Here is a 19,287-nt window from a genome sequence, read left to right on the forward strand (position 1 = left end):
TTATATAGCCATAAAAATAAAAAAGTGTTGGGTAAAATGAAAGATGAGCTTGATGGAACCCCCATTGAAGAGTTTGTAGGTTTAAGACCAAAAGTATATAGTATTCTCTCTAAAAAGGGAGAAAAGAAAACATTGAAGGGAATTTCCAAACGTGTGGTAAAGAGGTATATACGCCACTCAGATTATCGCGCGTGCTTATTTAACAAAAAGATATCTGCGAATTTGGTGAAGCGGATAGTAAGTGATAAACACGATGTTTACACGGTAGCGCAAAATAAGACATCCCTCAATCCTTGTGATAATAAGAGATACATTTTATTTGACGGGGTTCAAACATTATCTTATGGACATTGTTGGATAGATGTTATTAAGGAGAGATGTGGCAAATATAAATAAGTATTTTATTATTCTTAATAGGAAGTTCATTTCGTGAAAATATTTTATTACACCTGCAATTGGTATGAATTATATGCTACAGTTAAACTGTTTCGTTCTATAAAGTAGTTAAATTTTAAACAAGTCTGTACATTTTCCGAAGCTTTCAAAACAAATGTTGTATTGAGTTTCCTTGATATGTATATTGTACGCCTTAAAAAATTAAAGATTGTTAACATTTTGTTCTTTTATTATTTACACATATAACACAGCGCTAGTGAATTCCTCGACCTTTAGAAGTATCAATGTTTACAATGAACAGGGAAGGAAAGGTTTGGACAGTCATGGGTGTTGAGAGTCTATTATGAACTTTGATTAAATAAAACTGCGTAGTTTTTGTCTTTTTCAACCAATGATTGGTATTCCGAATAGTAAATGACGCTGGTTAACTATGAAAAAGCTCTTGCCGCTTTGAGAAGCACCCGCTACCGGACTGTTAAAAGGGTGTTGTAAGTTGAAAATCATTTTTTTTTATAAATGACACAATTTGAGAGGATTGAGTTCTTTTATTAATATTTTTTATTTATCTGATAATAATATTTTTCTCACTGTACAAACAATTTTACTAATAATGACATCACAAACCCTTTTCTCCAGAAACGATTTACCTGAATATATAGAATTAATTACCGAATAGTTTAAATTATTTATAGCTTCTGAGAGGTGTAATTCAACCCTCAGATCCCACTCCATCATTAAGCAATCATGCTTTATTTGGGAAGGGTGGTCTATTTCACAACCGTAACATTTTTTCGCTATATAATCACGAATTTGATTCTCTACATTTTGACTAATAAGATTATGAACGCGTTTAACCTCGTTGAGATAGACGTTAAGTTCATCGTAAACATCTGTAAGTTTATTCCAAGAAGATCTGGCTATAGCTAAACCTTCTTTACTATGGAAAAGCGTCCCGTGTGAGGGTCCAGTTCCATGGTACATTTCTCGGATGTCAACCATTTTCAGGTCACGGTAAATACACAGTTTTATTCGTCTAGTCGTTGATCCTTCGAAGAACCATGTAGAACCGTTAGCGGATTTAGTATCGAAGAATGATGAGATGTCTTCACGCTTCATCCACAATTGTTGGAATTCATGTTCGGTTAGAGTAAGTGTTAACAGGTTTTTGTATGGAGACGCCTGTCTAGTAAGCGAAGCGTATATAGTCTTTGCTCTAAACCGACTTCTTGTGTTACAGGGGTTTGCGATTTACAATATTATTTCAAAATATTAATTCCTGATTTTTATTGATATTGATTAATTATATCCCAAACAGCGGATTGCAGACGCAAAAATTTATATATGCGTTTTGTCTTAGAAATTATCATCTTGAGGGCTTGTATCAATAAAGAAATATGCCTGGAAGTATTTGTTCTGTAAAATTTTGTAACAGTTCCAAAGAAAAGCAAAGGATCTCCTTGTTTAAGTTTCCAAAAGAGCAAGAACGGTGGGAAAAATTAATTAATAGCCTATCTTTAATATGTGGTTTTTCAATAAACTTAGCTTCTTCCGACATTATCAGCCATTTCTCACAGCTATCTTTATTTGAAAGATGCGATACATTTACATCATAATAAAATATGCGCCCTACATTTTGAGGATTCTTGTTTTAGGAATAGTAAAAACCAAAAACAGACTGACATCAAACGCTATTCCAACAATATTTTCAAATTAATTTAAGCCAACAAGTGAAAATTGAGTTTTAAGTATTGTTAATTTAAATGAAACATATTTCCCAAGGGAATGATAATTCAGCTAGTTGCTCAAACGTAAAGGTTCCGGAGAACCTAGTAGAAAATGATATCAAGGAATATCATAAAACAACTGGTACGATGAAATTTATACATTGGTAACGGGGTCATAAGTTAAAACTCAATTTTCAAATAGAATCTAGTAAACGGTCTGTGGTGGAAGAGCGTAGGAACCAGGGGGGCAATGCCCCTCCCTAGAATTTTACTGGGAGGGGCAACTAATGTTATTGCCCCCTCCAACATTTTGTCAGTTAAAATCTTCGCAAGGCTCAAATTATCATTTTAAAAGCATATAAAGCTTATAGAACCTCAACTGTGTTTAAATTTCAGACTTTTCCCGCCAATGTATATAGTAGAAAAATGTACAAATGCATTTGGAAAAGCTACACTCCATTAAAAATTTAAAACCATTCTCCAGACCCCTTTTGGTTTCACTTTGCTCCCTCCAACTTCTACAACGTTCCTACGCCCCTGAAGAGCGCAACAATAGACCTACAAAAAGGACCTGTGTTTCAGTTGCAGCAAGTTCCAGCGAAACTTTATTTACAGAACAGGATTGTAAACAGTTTCATTCAAAACAACTCTATTAAATTTTAACATGATTTTCTTTATCTGTGGAAATTCTTACAATTAAATTCAGCAATCTACTAAACCTAATATCGAGACAAATTCCTTCTTAACATTGACTTATATAAGACCCATATAATAATTCCAGATGATTATGATGAAAGTCTTCCATCAGCAAATAATTATTATCCCAGGGCATGTTCGGAGGAAGACTTTCAAATTTGTAAAAGTTCACTTGAAAGCCAAGGGCCTGGAAAACAAAACACACTATCTTACATTTCAGGATATGTCTTATCTCGTTGTAATAAAAACCAAAATTGTGAATCATGCAAAACCAAACTTGTAGATGAAAAACAAACACTCAACCAGTCAAATATATTAGCATAATTTAAGTCTTGTGATACATCAACATTCAGTGGCTTGACAATACCAACTGAAAGATTCCAGAGCTACGTATCTGAGATCAAGGACAAGTTTGATAAACTTTTCCCAATGGTAATACAAATGAATAAAGTCAAAGAGTGGATTACCAGAATTATTTCAAGAACAATCGATCAATCTTGGTTTATTTCAAAAGATGAGATGCATCAGCATGTTCCATGTGTTGATTACTTGAAAGAAATAATCAATTTTTTTGTACAACTTTCCATTTGTAGTACATTGGAAAAACATAATTTAAACCACAAGTATGACAAAACCCCGAAACATCTAGATCGCAAATTACTTAAGGTTCAACATTAACAAATACTTACCAAACATTTTAGCCATTAACTATTTCGAAAACATATACTTGGATTAATAATATTCCAATTATTTATCCCAGAAATACCCTTGGATTAATGATCATTAATTTAACCTCTGGCCCTGATTCAAGTAACAAAGGTTTAAAATAACATAAAAAATAGTTAATACATGAACTTTCTTAAAATAATTAAATATAATTAATTAAAAACTTACTTTTAATCTTATCTTAATAAATTATATTGAAAATCCTCTAAGCAATCGTATTTCTTTATTAAAGCTGCACATATGATTCATTGAATTTCATTCAAAACGTAAACCTACTACAAATAAACACGGGAAGAAAAAGATTTCTCCCGGCTGATAGATGGCGCCGACGTTAACGAAAAAAAAGGGGTCGCAGCGATGTATAGGGAGTTTCATATCTCTATATTGTCAGTATCTCTGCTAGCAGCATGTTAGAAGTTTATTAGCGAACTCGCTTGAGATGATAGGTGTAATTGTTGATTTGTGCGCTTAATTTTCTATTAAATATTAATGGAAAAATCATTGAAATCTTGAGAAATACATTTAATCAAAACTAACAAAGTAAGTTTTTCAATAATATATCAAAATAAATAATATCTACATCAATTAATTATAGCTTTGTGAACAATGTTTTGCTTGAGCTGTTAGGCCTTGGCAATTACAAGGTCATGTGTCTTATAAATAACATATAAAATAGACTACAACATTAAAAGATAATGATATTTGTTAAAAGTATTTGAATTGTAATTGTTTTTACGTATTAAAATCTAGAAGCTTAATTAAAATGTTTCTTTTCTATATCACTACTATATTAATTCTATGTACTTCGCCAAATGATTTTCAGTCTTGTATATTGTTTGGATTAGTTCTATTAATATAAATAGCTAATTTTTATTGAAAATTATTTTCGATTCAATATCAGCTAAATTACTGTTAAGGCATCAAATTGGTATTAAGTGGGAGTTCCGAAGTGCGATTTAATTTGACGTCGGCACAACGTTGTTTCACAGTCGGAATTGTATGTATATGAAGTTAGCCCAACGTCGTTTCCGAGTCGGAAATATGCCTTTGTGAAGTCGGCTCATAGTCATTTCTGAGTCGGCCCATAGCCATTTCTGAGTCGGCCCATAGTAATTTCTGAGTCGGCAAATAGTCATTTCTGAGTCGGCAAATAGTCATTTCTGAGTCGGCCCATAGTCCTTTCTAAGTCGGCCCATAGTCCTTTCTGAGTCGGCCCATAGTCCTTTCTGAGTCGGCCCATAGACCTTTCTGAGTCGGCCCATAGTCCTTTCTGAGTCGGCCCATAGTCCTTTCTGAGTCGGCCCATAGTCCTTTCTGAGTCGGCCCATAGTCCTTTCTGAGTCGGCCCATAGTCCTTTCTGAGTCGGCCCAGTCATTTCTGAGTCGGCCCATAGTCATTTCTGAGTCGGCCCATAGTCATTTCTGAGTCGGCCCATAGTCATTTCTGAGTCGGCCCATAGTCATTTCTGAGTCGGTCCATAGTCATTTCTGAGTTGGCCCATAGTCATTTCTGAGTCGGCCCATAGTCCTTTCTGAGTCGGCCCATAGTCCTTTCTGAGTCGGCCCAGTCATTTCTGAGTCGGCCCATAGTCATTTCTGAGTCGGCCCATAGTCATTTCTGAGTCGGCCCATAGTCATTTCTGAGTCGGCCCATAGTCATTTCTGAGTCGGTCCATAGTCATTTCTGAGTTGGCCCATAGTCATTTCTGAGTCGGCCCATAGTTCTTTCTGAGTAGGACATACAGCGGAAGTGAGTCGAATTGTTTTGTCGATCGACGGTCGGCCGACTACTTTTCTACTAGGACATTTCGACCTTTCAGAGTGGGGTGGCCCGACAGTAGGCCGACCTTTCTGTTTTAAGACACTAGCCGACGCGACGTCGGCCCGACTCTAAAATGCTACTGGGGCTGGCGTACCCAAGTATTAATGGCGGGCCGGCAGCGTATTTCACTTTATTATCTCCGTGCAGTACTCAGTTAACAACGGCTCGCCAAAGATTAATCTATCCATTGTAAATAAACAACGTAACTCAATATACAGCTATTCTTTACTTTTATTAAGAATTTTATCACTAATTCAGCAGAAGATAATTTCAGGTACTATTACTGTTTGTTTATATTTTTAAAGTTCGTAACAATCAAAACAAAACCCAAATTGAATCGTCTGCAGCAGACGATACAATCGATGTTTGGTTTTGATTGCCCATTTTCGATTTTTTGGTACAATTTTCTATAGATATATGATTTATTCACTGTGTTCAATAAAAAAACGATCCAGGCCGATTACCTCAAAGACCGTTTCCTATACTAATTTGAAATTTTTGTTACACCTAACACATGTTGGGGGACAATTAAAAATTATAACATCGATGACCTTGAACCGTTAGTTTTAGAAACTTCGTTCCAATTAGATGACCAACTTGTTTTAAGTGTGACATTTTTCGGCTTCCAATTGATGAAATTAATTCGGGCCAAAGTTACTCAGACATAAAATTTGATGAGGAACAACTTTCTAATTGGATTGAAATTTCTAAATCTAGCGGTTCTCGAGATGATTTTTTAATGACCTTGAAGACACGGTTGAAGGTCATCGATGTTATCATTTTTAATTTTCGAAAGGTCAAATCCTAAGTTTAATTTAGTAGATAGACAGATAAAAATGATATACTTAGAAACAGGGAGGTTTTGGCTTATCATGCTGAAGTTGCACTATTTTGCGCCCAACAAGACATTGCGCTTAGAGGGCCTAATGAAAGTGTAAATAGTGCCACCTTTTTAGGATTTTTGTCATGCGATTGATGGACAGAAATATTCCTAGCCCTTGCTCTAAGATATTAATTCACGAAGGCGGGGAAATATGGTGACACAATGCTGAACGTATATTATTAGATATTCTTATTTAATCTCCACTTTTAACAAATAATATGGTAGTTGCTTTTCTGGGCTTTCTCTAGCTTCTTAAATAATTTAAAGAATCGGCTATTTTTAGAATAGCACTTATTGTAGAGTTTCTTCGAGCGGGTTCCAAATGCGAATCTCACGCTGGTCGCGGGCGGAGTAATTGGAACCATATAACGTCGACATTCTTAGAAGGGACCCGATGACTCCGTAGGCCTCGAAGTCCCGCGCTCCCCACGCCTTTCCGGTCGTAAAAACCTTTTCGCTATTGTTGCTTGAAAGCGTTAGCTGCTGTCTTTCTGCCCCTCGCGCTAGTGTCCCATTTAAAGTTAAAAGTATCCCCTTTGTTAATAAATGAAACCATATGTACCCCCGCTCCTAACAGTGTCTTTTATCTTAACCGTCTTTTTAAGAAAATAAGGATTGCCAGTGTGATTCATTTTGTAAAGCCCAGTTAAATATTTCTCCAAAGTCGAAAAACAACTTTCGACCTATGACCCTCACTCCCCAATTAGCCCCAAATGGAAATAATGCGAGCCCGGTGCAAGGGGGTGACCCCTTTCATCGATTGGGCGAAATCAGTTTAGCCCCTTGGTGACGCGAGTGCCTCGCGGAGAAACCACGATCTAGGGGTTTTGGAATAGGGTGTCTTCAAGAAGTTTTGAGAGTAAAAACTGGGTCTGCTGAACTTCTGCGCCGGATGACGACCTGAATCTTAGGTTCTGGCGCAGATATTGCTCTTGAGCAAAGGTGACTTGAAGCAAACTTTTATTATTTAAATGAGTTACCCGTCTGCTATTGTAGTGTATGACATCATAGACTCTGTAGATAGACACTGCTAGGTGGCGCATATAGTAGAGGCAGTCAACGAGATAGATAGGAAACTAGAAGTTAGTTAGTTAGTCCGGTACTACGACACAAGCGTCATGCATCATTTCATATTATGTATATATTCATCAATGTAATAAATCAGTTATATCCATATACGTTAAAGCTCATTCCGTAAATATACAAGAACAATACACAAAAATGGCGACGGGGATAAAGGAAACAAGCTTTTCCACGGAAGAGGTAGTGCAATAACAAAACATCAAGGAAGGTAACAAGGCATTGGATAACCAAGCGAGAAATAGGCTTTGGCTTATGTGACAGGCAACGTAACGAAACGTCGAGAAGAAAAGGACGCCATTTTCGAATATTCTAGAAGAAATTCACTGCGCAGATCCGCAACTCGTAAGCCTCGCCGGGACGCCATATTGTTTTTTCAAGCTCAAAATTTAAGCCTAACCAACCTGACATCATGCCAACTTACGGACATTTAGAGAAAAATAACTCGCATGAAGAATCATGGATATCATATACGGAACGGGTAGAACAGTATTTTATTGCAAATGAAATAGATGAACCAGGTAGAAGAAAAGCGATCCTACTATCTTGTGTTGGAGCAGAGACATATGGAATTTTAAGGAATACTCTCTTGCCAGAAAAACCTATCGATAAGACTTTTGATGAATTAGTAGAGATACTGAAGAAACGTTTTAACCCTGTACCATCAGAAGCAGCTCAGAGACTGAAGTTTAGAAACAGACAACGTCAAGCCAATGAAACATTAACCATCTATGTTGCAGAACTACGAAAGTTATCTGAATATTGTAATTACGGAACAGAATTAGACAACATGATAAGAGACATGGTCGTTGCCGGTATCCAGGATGAACGTACTCAGATCCGATTATTGGAGGAAGAAGCATTAACGCTCGACAAAGCATTAACCATAGCTCAGGCAATGGAAGCTGCCACAAGGGATTCTAGAGAAATGAATGCAGTTAAAGGTGGAGGAAATAACAAAGAGAACATCAATAAGATTTATGGCCGATCGCATACCTATCGAAATAGGCAAACGAGATCGCATCACGATAGGAATGAGATTCCACAGCCACGTACAAATAGATTTCAACAGCGGAATTCAGAAGAGAACAATCAGTGTAACAGATGTAATAATACTGATCACGGTTCATCTGCATGTCCATACTTGCAATCCATATGCAGACATTGTCAAAAGAAAGGACATTTAGAACTTGCTTGCTTTCAGAAAGGAAACTCTAATACGGGACGAGCAAGATCTCGAAGTACCAGACATCGTGGTTACCAAAGAAGAGCACCTCAGCGAGGAGGAAATACTAACGCTAGCACTCATTACATGGCACCGAGTGAAGACATTGTGTCTGATTACCAATTGTACCATATTATTACAGACAAGACAACTCCTATGGTGGAAGACTCAGTCGAGGAGGAAAATGAGGATAACAATAATGCCAATAGCCGTCAAACTCAAGCATTTACCGACGAATACCATGATAGAGTGAATGTAGTCGTACGTGACATTACAAGTGATTCAGATATACCAGAACCTTGGATGGTCTTTTGTAAAGTTAATGGAAGAGACATTGAATTCGAGATGGATTCCGGATCGGCTTTCACGTTGATCTCAGAACAGTTTGCCACGACAATACCAAACCTAAAAGAACTAGAAGACTTTCACATCACTCTAGGAGATTTTCATGGGAAGACCTTACAAGGTAAAGGGCGAACCACTGTCAAGGCACAATATGAAGGTAGATCAGCTGAGTTACCGTTGGTCATATATCAAGGCAATGGTCCGACCTTGTGTGGACGGAAATGGATTCAAACATTGAAGATATATCCTAAGTGGGTGTTGAAGGATAGACCCCACCTCAAGACAGTTGCACACTTAAATAGCGCAAACACCACCTTGACGGCAATACTAGAGAAGAATGAAGCAGTGTTCTCTAGTGGTTCTGGAAAATTACTGGGTTATAAAGTACATTTGTACAGGAAGAAAGATAGTCAACCAGTATTTTGTAGAGCTCGAAGTATGCCATTCGCAATGAAGACTAAAGTGGAAGCTGAGTTAAAGCGATTAGAGGAGGAAGGACTTATCACTAGTATTCCTCACTCAGAATTTGCCGCACCAATAGTGACAGTTATGAAGACTGATGGGACTGTTAGACTGTGTGGAGACTTTTCGATAACAGCGAATCCAAATATCGACATTGAACAATACCCTATGCCCAAACCTGAAGCCATATTTTCAAATTTAGCCGGATGCAAAGTCTTCAGTAGATTGGATATGAAAGAGGCTTATAGCCCAGGGCCGTCTTTACCTAATTGGAGGCCCCTGGGCAAAGCTATGGGCGATCCCCTGTAACTCCACCCAAGTTTCTAGCCTCCAGTCCATCGTCGCTCTAATCTACCACTATCGGTTCAAATAGTTTCACTTGTCCTACTAAAGATTACTAAAGAAAGAGCTTATTCTGAATTTAAAAATAGCAAACCAAAAGTCTTTATTCGTTTTAGATTTACCCTGCCTATAGACGCGACTAAATACGAAGTTTAGGACTTTCGAGCAATGTTAATTATATTTTTTTTATTAAAATTTCTTTTGCATTTCACAATTTGAAAAATGGGGCCCTCCAGAATCTTGGGGCCCTAGGGCAGTGCCCTTTTTGCCCAATGGGAAAGACGGCACTGATAGCCAGCTCGAATTGGATGATGTATCCAAAGAATTGGTAGTAATTAATACCTCAAAAGGGTTGTTTCGAAACAATCACCTACCGTATGGAGTAGCCTCCGCATCCGCCGCTTTCCAACGTGCCATGGAAACGTTGCTTCAAGGATTGAACAGGGTATCCCCTTTTCAAAACGATATCTTGTTGGGAGGTGTTGATGAACAAGATAACCTAAATCAATTGGAAGCTGTGCTTGAACGATTTAGAAAGGGTGGACTCAAACTACGTAAAGAAAAATGCGCTTTTCTGCGAAATTCATTAGATTTCCTGGGTTATCGGCTGGATGAACATGGGTTGCACCCACAGGAAGCTAAAACGAAGGCAGTCAGAGACGCACCACAACCAAATAACGTAGAAGAACTCAGAGCATTTTTAGGGCTCGTAAATTACTATAGAAAGTTTATTCCCCATTGTGCTCAACTACTGTCACCTTTATACGAACTTGTACGCAAAGACGCCAAGTGGTATTGGAGAAAGGAGCAAAAAGAAGCATTTGAAGGAGCCAAGAAAGCCCTAGTGTCATCAAATCTTCTCATTCATTACACTCTTAAAAATAACTGTTCTGATACAGTTCTATGTTTAACAGATTAGTTCATTCTAGAACAATAACAGTTCTATCTCTGAAAACACAGTTCTCGGAGAAGTGAAGAGTTCTACTTAGAACTAGTCTCATTTAGAACTATATTCTGTTTTTCTTAGAACTTTCCCCTAAAATTGTTGTTCTACCAAGAACTTATTTTGAATGTCGTATTTTATTGTTTACTTTGTTCTAGGTGGAACAATTCATAGTTCGACTTAAAATTTAATTACAATATTTAAAACTAATACTTTATATTCCGTAACGCATTTATAAAACTCAGTACCGATACCTAGTAATATTAATATTTCTAATTTTAATTTTAATTAACTTTAATTTTAAATACATATAAAGTTACACTTTCTCTATAGGTGGCGTAGCTAACTTTTTTACCTTACCTCTATTTCTGTTCTATGAAGAACTACCAGAAATATTTGGGTGTTATTTAGCTAAGGCTAAAAGATCGGCAGGGCCAAAGCTAGAAAAGGGCGGGCGGGGCGCCGTTAGGGTCTAGGGCAGCTAAAATATATAATAATTTAATAATTAATTAACTAAAACATAATTTAAAAATTGAACTTAAAATGGGATAAGATGTCAAAAAAACATTGGTGCCCCGGGCAGCCAGCCTTCTTAAGCCGCCACTGTAAACCTATTGTGTTTAATCACAAAATCTTACACAAAATACAAAGTGTCTTCTATAATTAATTTTATTCGACTGCTACCTATTTGGTTACTTTTTTTCAAATTCTTAAAGAGATAATGACAGCATTTTCTAAGTATATTAGTTTTTTTAAACAAGTATTAAAGAAAACAATGATGAAAAGTCTGACAACAAAAACTTTCGTTTAAAATTAACCATTCATTATTAAATTTAAGTGAAACATTTGGCGCAGCTATGAAATACAGTTATTTCAAATTGAAATATATTAATAAATACTATTTTAAGTGCATTGTTATATATATTTTCGAATTCAGGAATTTAAAATCTATCACATGGAATAAGCCTCGATATGAAATTTAATATTGTCCTAAGCTGTCACTATCTCTTTAAGAATTAAAATTATAACTTGGTTATTTTTTTTTCCTTCCTCCTCTACTTTTTGTCTGGTTCGGCACACGCACGCGCATAAAGCTAGAAATTAAACGTTTGAAATAATACTTCGGTTAGATAATTACCGATTGAGTTTAGTGCTTTATATTTAAATTACAAATTGAATTTTTTGTTTTTTTATATTTCTATTTCTTCAGTTAGTTTTTGGATTTTTTTCATTTTTGACTTCACAAATTTCCTCTAACAAGGATTTGTCATTTGTTGAAAATCTACCGAGTCTAACAAATCTATATTTAAACAAAATGAAATATAGAAACACACAGTTGGTTTGTTTAATTAAAACCATAAAAATACGAATCAACAAACAGGTTGTAAAATTGAAAAGAGTTGAAAATGCCTACATGTAGCTAGAGTAGCGGAAGGCGAGGGTGAAATTCTCTAGAATTTGTCAACTGGTCCGGCATTCTACCCTTTCTATTCTTCGCGAACTCTACATGACCCCCCCCCCCCCCATTCTTTACCTAATTCGAAAAACCCCATAAATCGCTCGCTTGAAAATCGGACTAGTGACGTCACTGATACTTCTTTGGCCTTGGGCCGGTCGGGTTTTATTTTTTAGGTATTTCACAACTTTTCGCTTCAAACGTGTAACGTTGCCAGATGTACGATACGGATCGAATTTGTACGATATATGAATCCTCGGTACGATATACGATCCGAAGGCTGGATTGTACCCCAAAAATACGATTTCTTTATGGATATCCCTTAGGGAACCTTGGTTCTTCAGGTGGGGCTACATTATCACTTGACGTTTTATTCCCTTTAAGCAGCTTGTTTCTTAGCCGTACGATCGTTTTCTATTCAGTACGATCCAAATCGAAACTTCGTACGATAATTCGACGTTTGGAATCTGGCAACGCTGCAAACGTGTTAGAAATAAACGGAATAACGGAAAATCACTCTCGTTTCCTACGCCTAAAATATGCCATGTTTTTATTTCTCGAGATTTTATCATTTTTAGTTTGCGATTTTGTATGCCCGAGTAGGTTATAATAAACGCCGTGTTGAGTCAACAGTTTCGTTTTCCTATTGTAAGAGTTGATAGAACAATTGATTAATTTGTAGGAGTCGGTATAATAGCTGTTTTTATCCCATTATAAGCCTATTTGGTGAAGTTTTAAAAACAACGCTTTCGCGATTTTCGTGAGTAGTATTTCTCACTGTTGAAGACGTCATATCAAGAAAACTGGTCAGAAATTATATTAAATACTATTTTTAATTTATCGTTTGCTACCTTAAATTAGGCCGTGATAAATGTTCTATTAATATTTGAAATATAAAAAGATTCATATTATTATCAAGTTCAGAGATTTAAACGATTATCCACTTTATAAATTTTCCTGTAATTCGCAAGAAAATAACGCTATAACTAATTTACAATAGTCGCGATATTCGAAAATTGCTGTCGGGAAAATCCTCCATTTTCGGTGTGAAGAAACAGCGTTGCCAGGCAAATGTTTCTTGGCCGGCCCATAGAAATCAGAAGGTAACTAGAACAATTTTTGCAATGGTAGACCACGTGCCGATTTGAAACTGTAGGATTAGTCAGTAACGCCGTCGTTTATCAAGATTCTTTATTCGTAACAAAGGTAGATTTTTTAAGTTACAAAACTAGCGGGAGAGGTCCCTAAAGGCAGATTCCGCCAAGTTTTAGTAAAGCCAAAGCTACGGTTCTAATCGGCGGCCATTCCGTCATTGTAAAAATCGTTCTAGTTGCCTTCTGATTTCTATGGGCCGGCCAAGAAAGATAACAGTGATGCCAAATTCTGATTATTTTATTTAAAAAAATATTTTCCTCCTCAAGTTAATTTCACTAGCTAATTTAAATTAAATGCCATAAAAGAACCTCAATTAGTGACCCATAGTCTTAGTCGATAATTCAAAATAATGGTCAAAAACGCCGCCGATCTGTTTAGTAAAATATTTTCGGCGGCGTAATCGTCGGCCATTTTCGGTATGGAGATACAGGCCGGAAGGCAGGCAATGCTGCCAGATTTCGATAGACCGAAAACGGCCAACTCTCTCAAATGTTTTCGTTTTCAAAACGAAAATTTTGCGGCGTAGCTATCGACACGCCCCCTTTTTCGTAAATTTACGAGAGTTTTTCGTCTCTGGAACGGGCCCTAAGATTATTGAAATATTAAACTTTTACTTTCAACAATTGTATAGAAGTAGGGTTACAATCTTTTATTAAAGAAGCAACCCGTTAGGTTTGGCAAGATTGAAGTAGCTAGTCAAATTAACTAATAGTTTTAATTTATAATTAATGAAGAAATTTAATGTAGTAATTTTTTCTTTAATTTTTAAACAGAACCCAGTTTCACGTTAATATTCTAAATATATATATGATGGCAATTGATGTATATTCATGTTCTATTTGTGGTGCTAGGAGGCACAAATTAACCACACATTTAGCCCATGTAAAAAATCTTCATATGAATAGATCATTTTTCCAAATAACTTGTGCGGTTAACACTTGTGAAAGTACGTACAAGAATTTTGAGTCGTACAAAACACATTTATATAGGAAACATTATTGTACTCGCGTGAATGATAATATTCCTGAGCCCGAAGAGGTTCAGGAGATGGAAACCGATATTTTGAGCGACTGTGATTCAGAGGTTAACAACGAAGAATGCATTATGGAAAATAGCGCAGAGAAACAAACTGCATTGCTTGTTTTAAAGATAAGAGAATATTATAAATTACCATTGTCAACGGCCCACGCCATTTCAAATGATTTTTGTAACCTTTTTGAAAGTTACATTCAGAATTCGATACAAAAAGGAGAAGCAGGTGTATCGGGGTCACCACTTCAGATATTGAGAAGTGAACACCGCTTAAGCTCATTTTGTAAAAATTCACTAGCATTGGTTGAGCCAGAAGAGCACTATTTAGGTTACAGAATTGTTAAGAGAAAAAAAGTTAAAGATACATTTATGGTAGTACCCCTACTTCCACTCCTTGAAATGCTACTTCAACATGACGATATATTTCAAAACATTGCCCTAAATTCTCGGCTTGTTAATTCTAGTGCTGAAATAACTAACTATCAAGATGGTGAGATATTTAAGAATCATACTTATTTTAAAAGGCAAGAAGGTAATGGAAATAATATTCAGTTAATTTTACATTTTTATTTAGATGAAGTTGAGCTTTGCAACCCATTAGGCAGCAAGAGGGGAAAGCACAAAGTTACACTTGTATATTTTACTATAGGTAATGTAAGCCCATCCAAGAAAAGTAAACTTAGTCAAATATACCTATCTGCAATCTGCAAGTATACCAATATTAAAGAATATGGATACACGAAAGTTTTTGAACCAATTTTTAATGATATATTAAAGTTGCAAACTGATGGTATAAACCTCATAAAATATCAAGTTCATGTTACTGGGACCATAGCTACAATTTGCGGTGACAATTTATCCAGTCATTCGTTTGGCGGTTTTACTGAAAATTTTTCAGTAAATAGAATTTGCAGATTCTGTATGGCCAATAAAAAAGACATTTCTTTAAAATTTGAAGAAACAAGCTATATTTTAAGAAGTGAGGATGTACATAATTATCATTTAGCACAAGTAAAGCTTAACCCTGATAATGAAAAGATCTATGGTGTTAAAAGGGATTCTCCGTTTAAAAATTTGCCTCATTTTAAAATTACCGAATCTCTTCCTCCTGATTTGATGCATGACCTTTTCGAAGGAGTTATCCCGAAAATATTAAAATTAGTAATAAAATCAGTTGTAAAGGAAGGGTATATGTCTTTGGACTTAATTAATTGAAAAATTGAAAATTTTAACTACGGAGAACTTGAGCAATGCAATAAACCAGTACCTATAAGTAAAAATTCTCTAACCCGAAAGGGAAAAATTGTAGGAAGTGCAGCTCAAAAGAAATTTCTTTTTTATTTTCTACCATTCATATGCGGTTCAGTAGTTCCAAAATCTTCTAAATACTGGGAATTATATAACATTTTGATCGAAATTGTGGAAATTGTAATGTCACCGATAATTTCAAAATCATGGCTTCCTTATTTAGAAAGAGTTGTGTCAGATTTTTACTCTCTTCTAAGTGAGATAGCTCCCACGTCGTTTATCCCAAAAATGCACTACATGCTACATTACGCTAGGCTAATTGAACAATTCGGACCTCTTATTAGGTTTTGGTGTATGAGATATGAGGCCAAACATCAGTATTTTAAATCTTTGACTGCAAAAATTAGACATTTTAGAAATATTCCAAAAACGCTAAGCCGAAGACATCAGTTTTTAGTTTGCTGGCAGCAAAGTGCTGATAACAGTTTTGAAAATGATTTTGACCAGGGAAAGTCACTTAAAGTAGCATTTCAGTCATTCCCTCAAAGCTTAAGATTTAAGATTAATGAATTTTTAAGACTAGATATTGATCCAGAATCTGTGATTGACTTCACATATATAATCCGCGATAACATCAAGTACAAACAAGGATATTTTTTCGTCACTAGTCTCTTAGAGAAAATACCAGTGTTTTTTAAAGTGGCGTACATCTTAAAACTTGATTTTTCCTATATAATTTGTGGACGAATTTATCAGGCTCTTGATTATGATAATCACTTATCATCTTATCATGTAAATGATGCAGGTCTTTGGCATATAATTTATCCCAATGAAACACTTCAACATCCTCCAATGCATTCATACACTTGCGAAGGAAAAGAATTTATTAAACTAGAACATTGGCTCTTTCAGAACCATGAGTGAATTTTGTTACCACGTGACTTCTGGTGATTCCAAGTTGGTAATAGAACTTGACAGTACATCAACTGCCCTTATGTTAAAAGATAAAATTGCTAAAGAATTTGGAAAAATCATCAAAGTGCTACAAGTTCACTCATCTGATTGGGATGACTGGATAAATATTAATATGACTGGAGAGTTACCTAAAAATCGCTCAAAATTGATCGCAATACCTGAACAAGAACTAATTGAAATTTCGCAGCCTAATGCTATTATAAATGGTACCTCAAGCTGGTTTGTAATTTTTTATTAATATATTTTTAACATTAGCAGAAATTTATATTAGTAAAACATTTATTATTATCAACCATTATAGCTCAGCCTTGGTCTTACCAATTCCTGTTTCCTCCATGGAAATACAAGAAAAAGAGCAGGATGTTGTCATGGAGGATGACGAACTACCCCTTCCAATAGATTATAAAATACCACAACTTCCGACGGATATAGAAAGTATGATCCAACGGAAAGACACTGCCATATTTGAAAAGAGTAACCGAAGCAAAATTTTGTCTGCGCTTTACGAGTCTGTTCGCAAATACAAAATGTAGGAAGATTATTCTATTGCAATGCATTGGGCTACGTTAAACTAATTATTTTTTATTAGAATTCCAAGTTCAGATGATTACAAAAGGGTTTGCATGGATCTCGTAAAGACGCATCGCTTTCTTATGGACAAAACTAACTTAAAGTACAACCCTGGATATGTAAGGAATCAAAATGTAATCATAAGTAACATTATAGCAATAAGTATGACACTTTCTGAGGTGTTATGCAAATTTTCTGACTCAACCTTTTTTGGCACTGACTCGCACAGCTGCGAATTGGACGTGCAACTGATCTTAGTAGTATACTTAGTAGTTGGCATGTTTTAGGCACTAGGGGTCTTTGTGCTGAATTAAACCTTTATTACGAAATAACTCTGAAAATCATTTCAGGGATAATTCTTGCTAATTGTCATACTTGTTGTTGTTACTTATGTTGTAAAAGATGTAGCAATGGATTATTCTTTAAAGTTAAATGAAAGAAGTAAAAATGGTTGAAATGTACAATCAGATTTTAAAACTACTTAAAATATTATTTAAGCAAAACTTTGTTTTTTAGAATTGTTACCGTAAAAACTGATATGGTTAAAATGTAGCAAATTCTTCGTTAGGAAATATGTATTTTTTAAGAATTTCATTTATTGGAAACGAGCCAAATGATAATTTTACTTAATTTATAGAGCTGTTTATGAAAGGCTTATGCTTAATAATGGTTTGTTTTTAACAGAATACGTGGGTCAAGTCATTAGATCAGAAGTTCAGACATGAGAGAACTCGACTGAAGCATAATAAAAATGTTATAGCTAACAAAATCAAATATTCTTATCTAAATAAGAATAAGGTTAAAAAAGTCGCTTCAGCCCAAGGTGAAGATGGTATAGCAAGACTTAATCGAGAAAAACAATTAAGAGTGAGTTTAAAATATATAAAAATGGCTTATACTGAAAAATGTTTCTTCTGCAGAATATTACAGAGGACATAGCGGAAGATGAAGCCAGTATAGAAGCACACTTGCAGGCTCTCACCAAGGAATTTGGAAAAGGAAAACCTGACGCTGTTATTGTGAAGGAGAAAATGACCAAAACGTTTATGTATCGTCAAAAGTTAGCTGTAAAATCAGATATTTCTACAGTACTTAATACTTTTCCGTCATTGAAAGAAGAACTAGGGGTATGAATTTTCTTTAAAAAAATAATTCATATACAAAAATCTTTATCTCTATTTTTTTAGTTGCTTAACGAACTGGAAATAATCACAAAAAAACAATTAAATGAATTAGACCGTTTAGTACACAACCATTTTAAAAAGATATCGATACCTTTAATTGAGAAATGTAGGGATCTACGAGCAGCATCAGAAATTTTGGGATTTCTAGACAATGAGAAGGATAAAGTAACAGAGAACGTCTATGAAAGTAGGTTATACATTTATGTTTCCAAAACCTAAACTAACATTATTTTGTCTATACTTTTAGATTATGTAATTTCGGCAGCCGTTCTATTGCTTCCTTGTGCGCTTAAAGAAAAAAAGGGACTATTCTATGCTTTCAAAAGTGTTTCTGTTTTTAAATTTTCACTTTATCGGTTCCAGTTCTTAAATTTTTACAAATACCGGTTCCGGTTCTTAAATTTTTACAAATATCGGTTCCGGTTCTTAAATTTTTACAAATATTGGTTTTAGTTATTAAATTTTTACAAATATCGGTTCTGGTTCTGAATTTTTTACAAATATCGGTTCTGCTTAAATTTTTACAAATTTCGGTTTCAAATATCAAATTAGGATAATATCGATTCGTAGAATTTACAAGGTTCATCTAGGTGCTGGTTATCCGTTGCATCCCTACTAATTATCAAAATGCGCTAGATTGTGGTAAAAAGTTATAGAACCATTTATAATAATAAAAACACTGTTCTGGCTCTGGTTAGCCGTTGCATTCCTAACTTAGAGTAACCACAGAAAATGTGTTTGAGCATTTTATTTTATTAAAATTAGCTATATTTATATCTATAATATATTCTTTATACTTCATGGATGCTATAATAAAATATTTTGAAGTAATCTAGTAATTTTATTTTCAAGGAGGTCAATTTGCCAATCACACCACTTATTGTGTTTGAAGACCAAGATATATTTCATTCCGAAGTGTCATTAACAATTGAAAATCAAGAAATTTTTTGCTCTTCTGTTGTACGAGCAGTATTGTGTTTGTTTGCAACATATTATGCTTTTAACCTCGAGTATCCAAAAGGT

At 35.2% G+C, this 19,287-nt stretch overlaps 1 protein-coding gene across 1 annotated transcript; it reads left to right on the forward strand.

Annotated features, from left to right (window-relative positions):
* The first annotated feature begins 7,739 nt into the window (after positions 1-7,739).
* Positions 7,740-9,668, forward strand: LOC149963359 (uncharacterized). Its single transcript, XM_090166426.1, has one exon. The coding sequence runs from the start codon at positions 7,740-7,742 to the stop codon at positions 9,666-9,668; it is 1,929 nt and encodes a 642-aa protein (XP_090022552.1).
* Positions 9,669-19,287: the final 9,619 nt, after the last annotated feature.

This window comes from Leiobunum rupestre, chromosome 1 (assembly GCF_980474605.1).
Source record: "Leiobunum rupestre chromosome 1, qqLeiRupe1.1.hap1, whole genome shotgun sequence".
NCBI classification, from domain to species: Eukaryota; Metazoa; Arthropoda; class Arachnida; order Opiliones; family Sclerosomatidae; genus Leiobunum; species Leiobunum rupestre.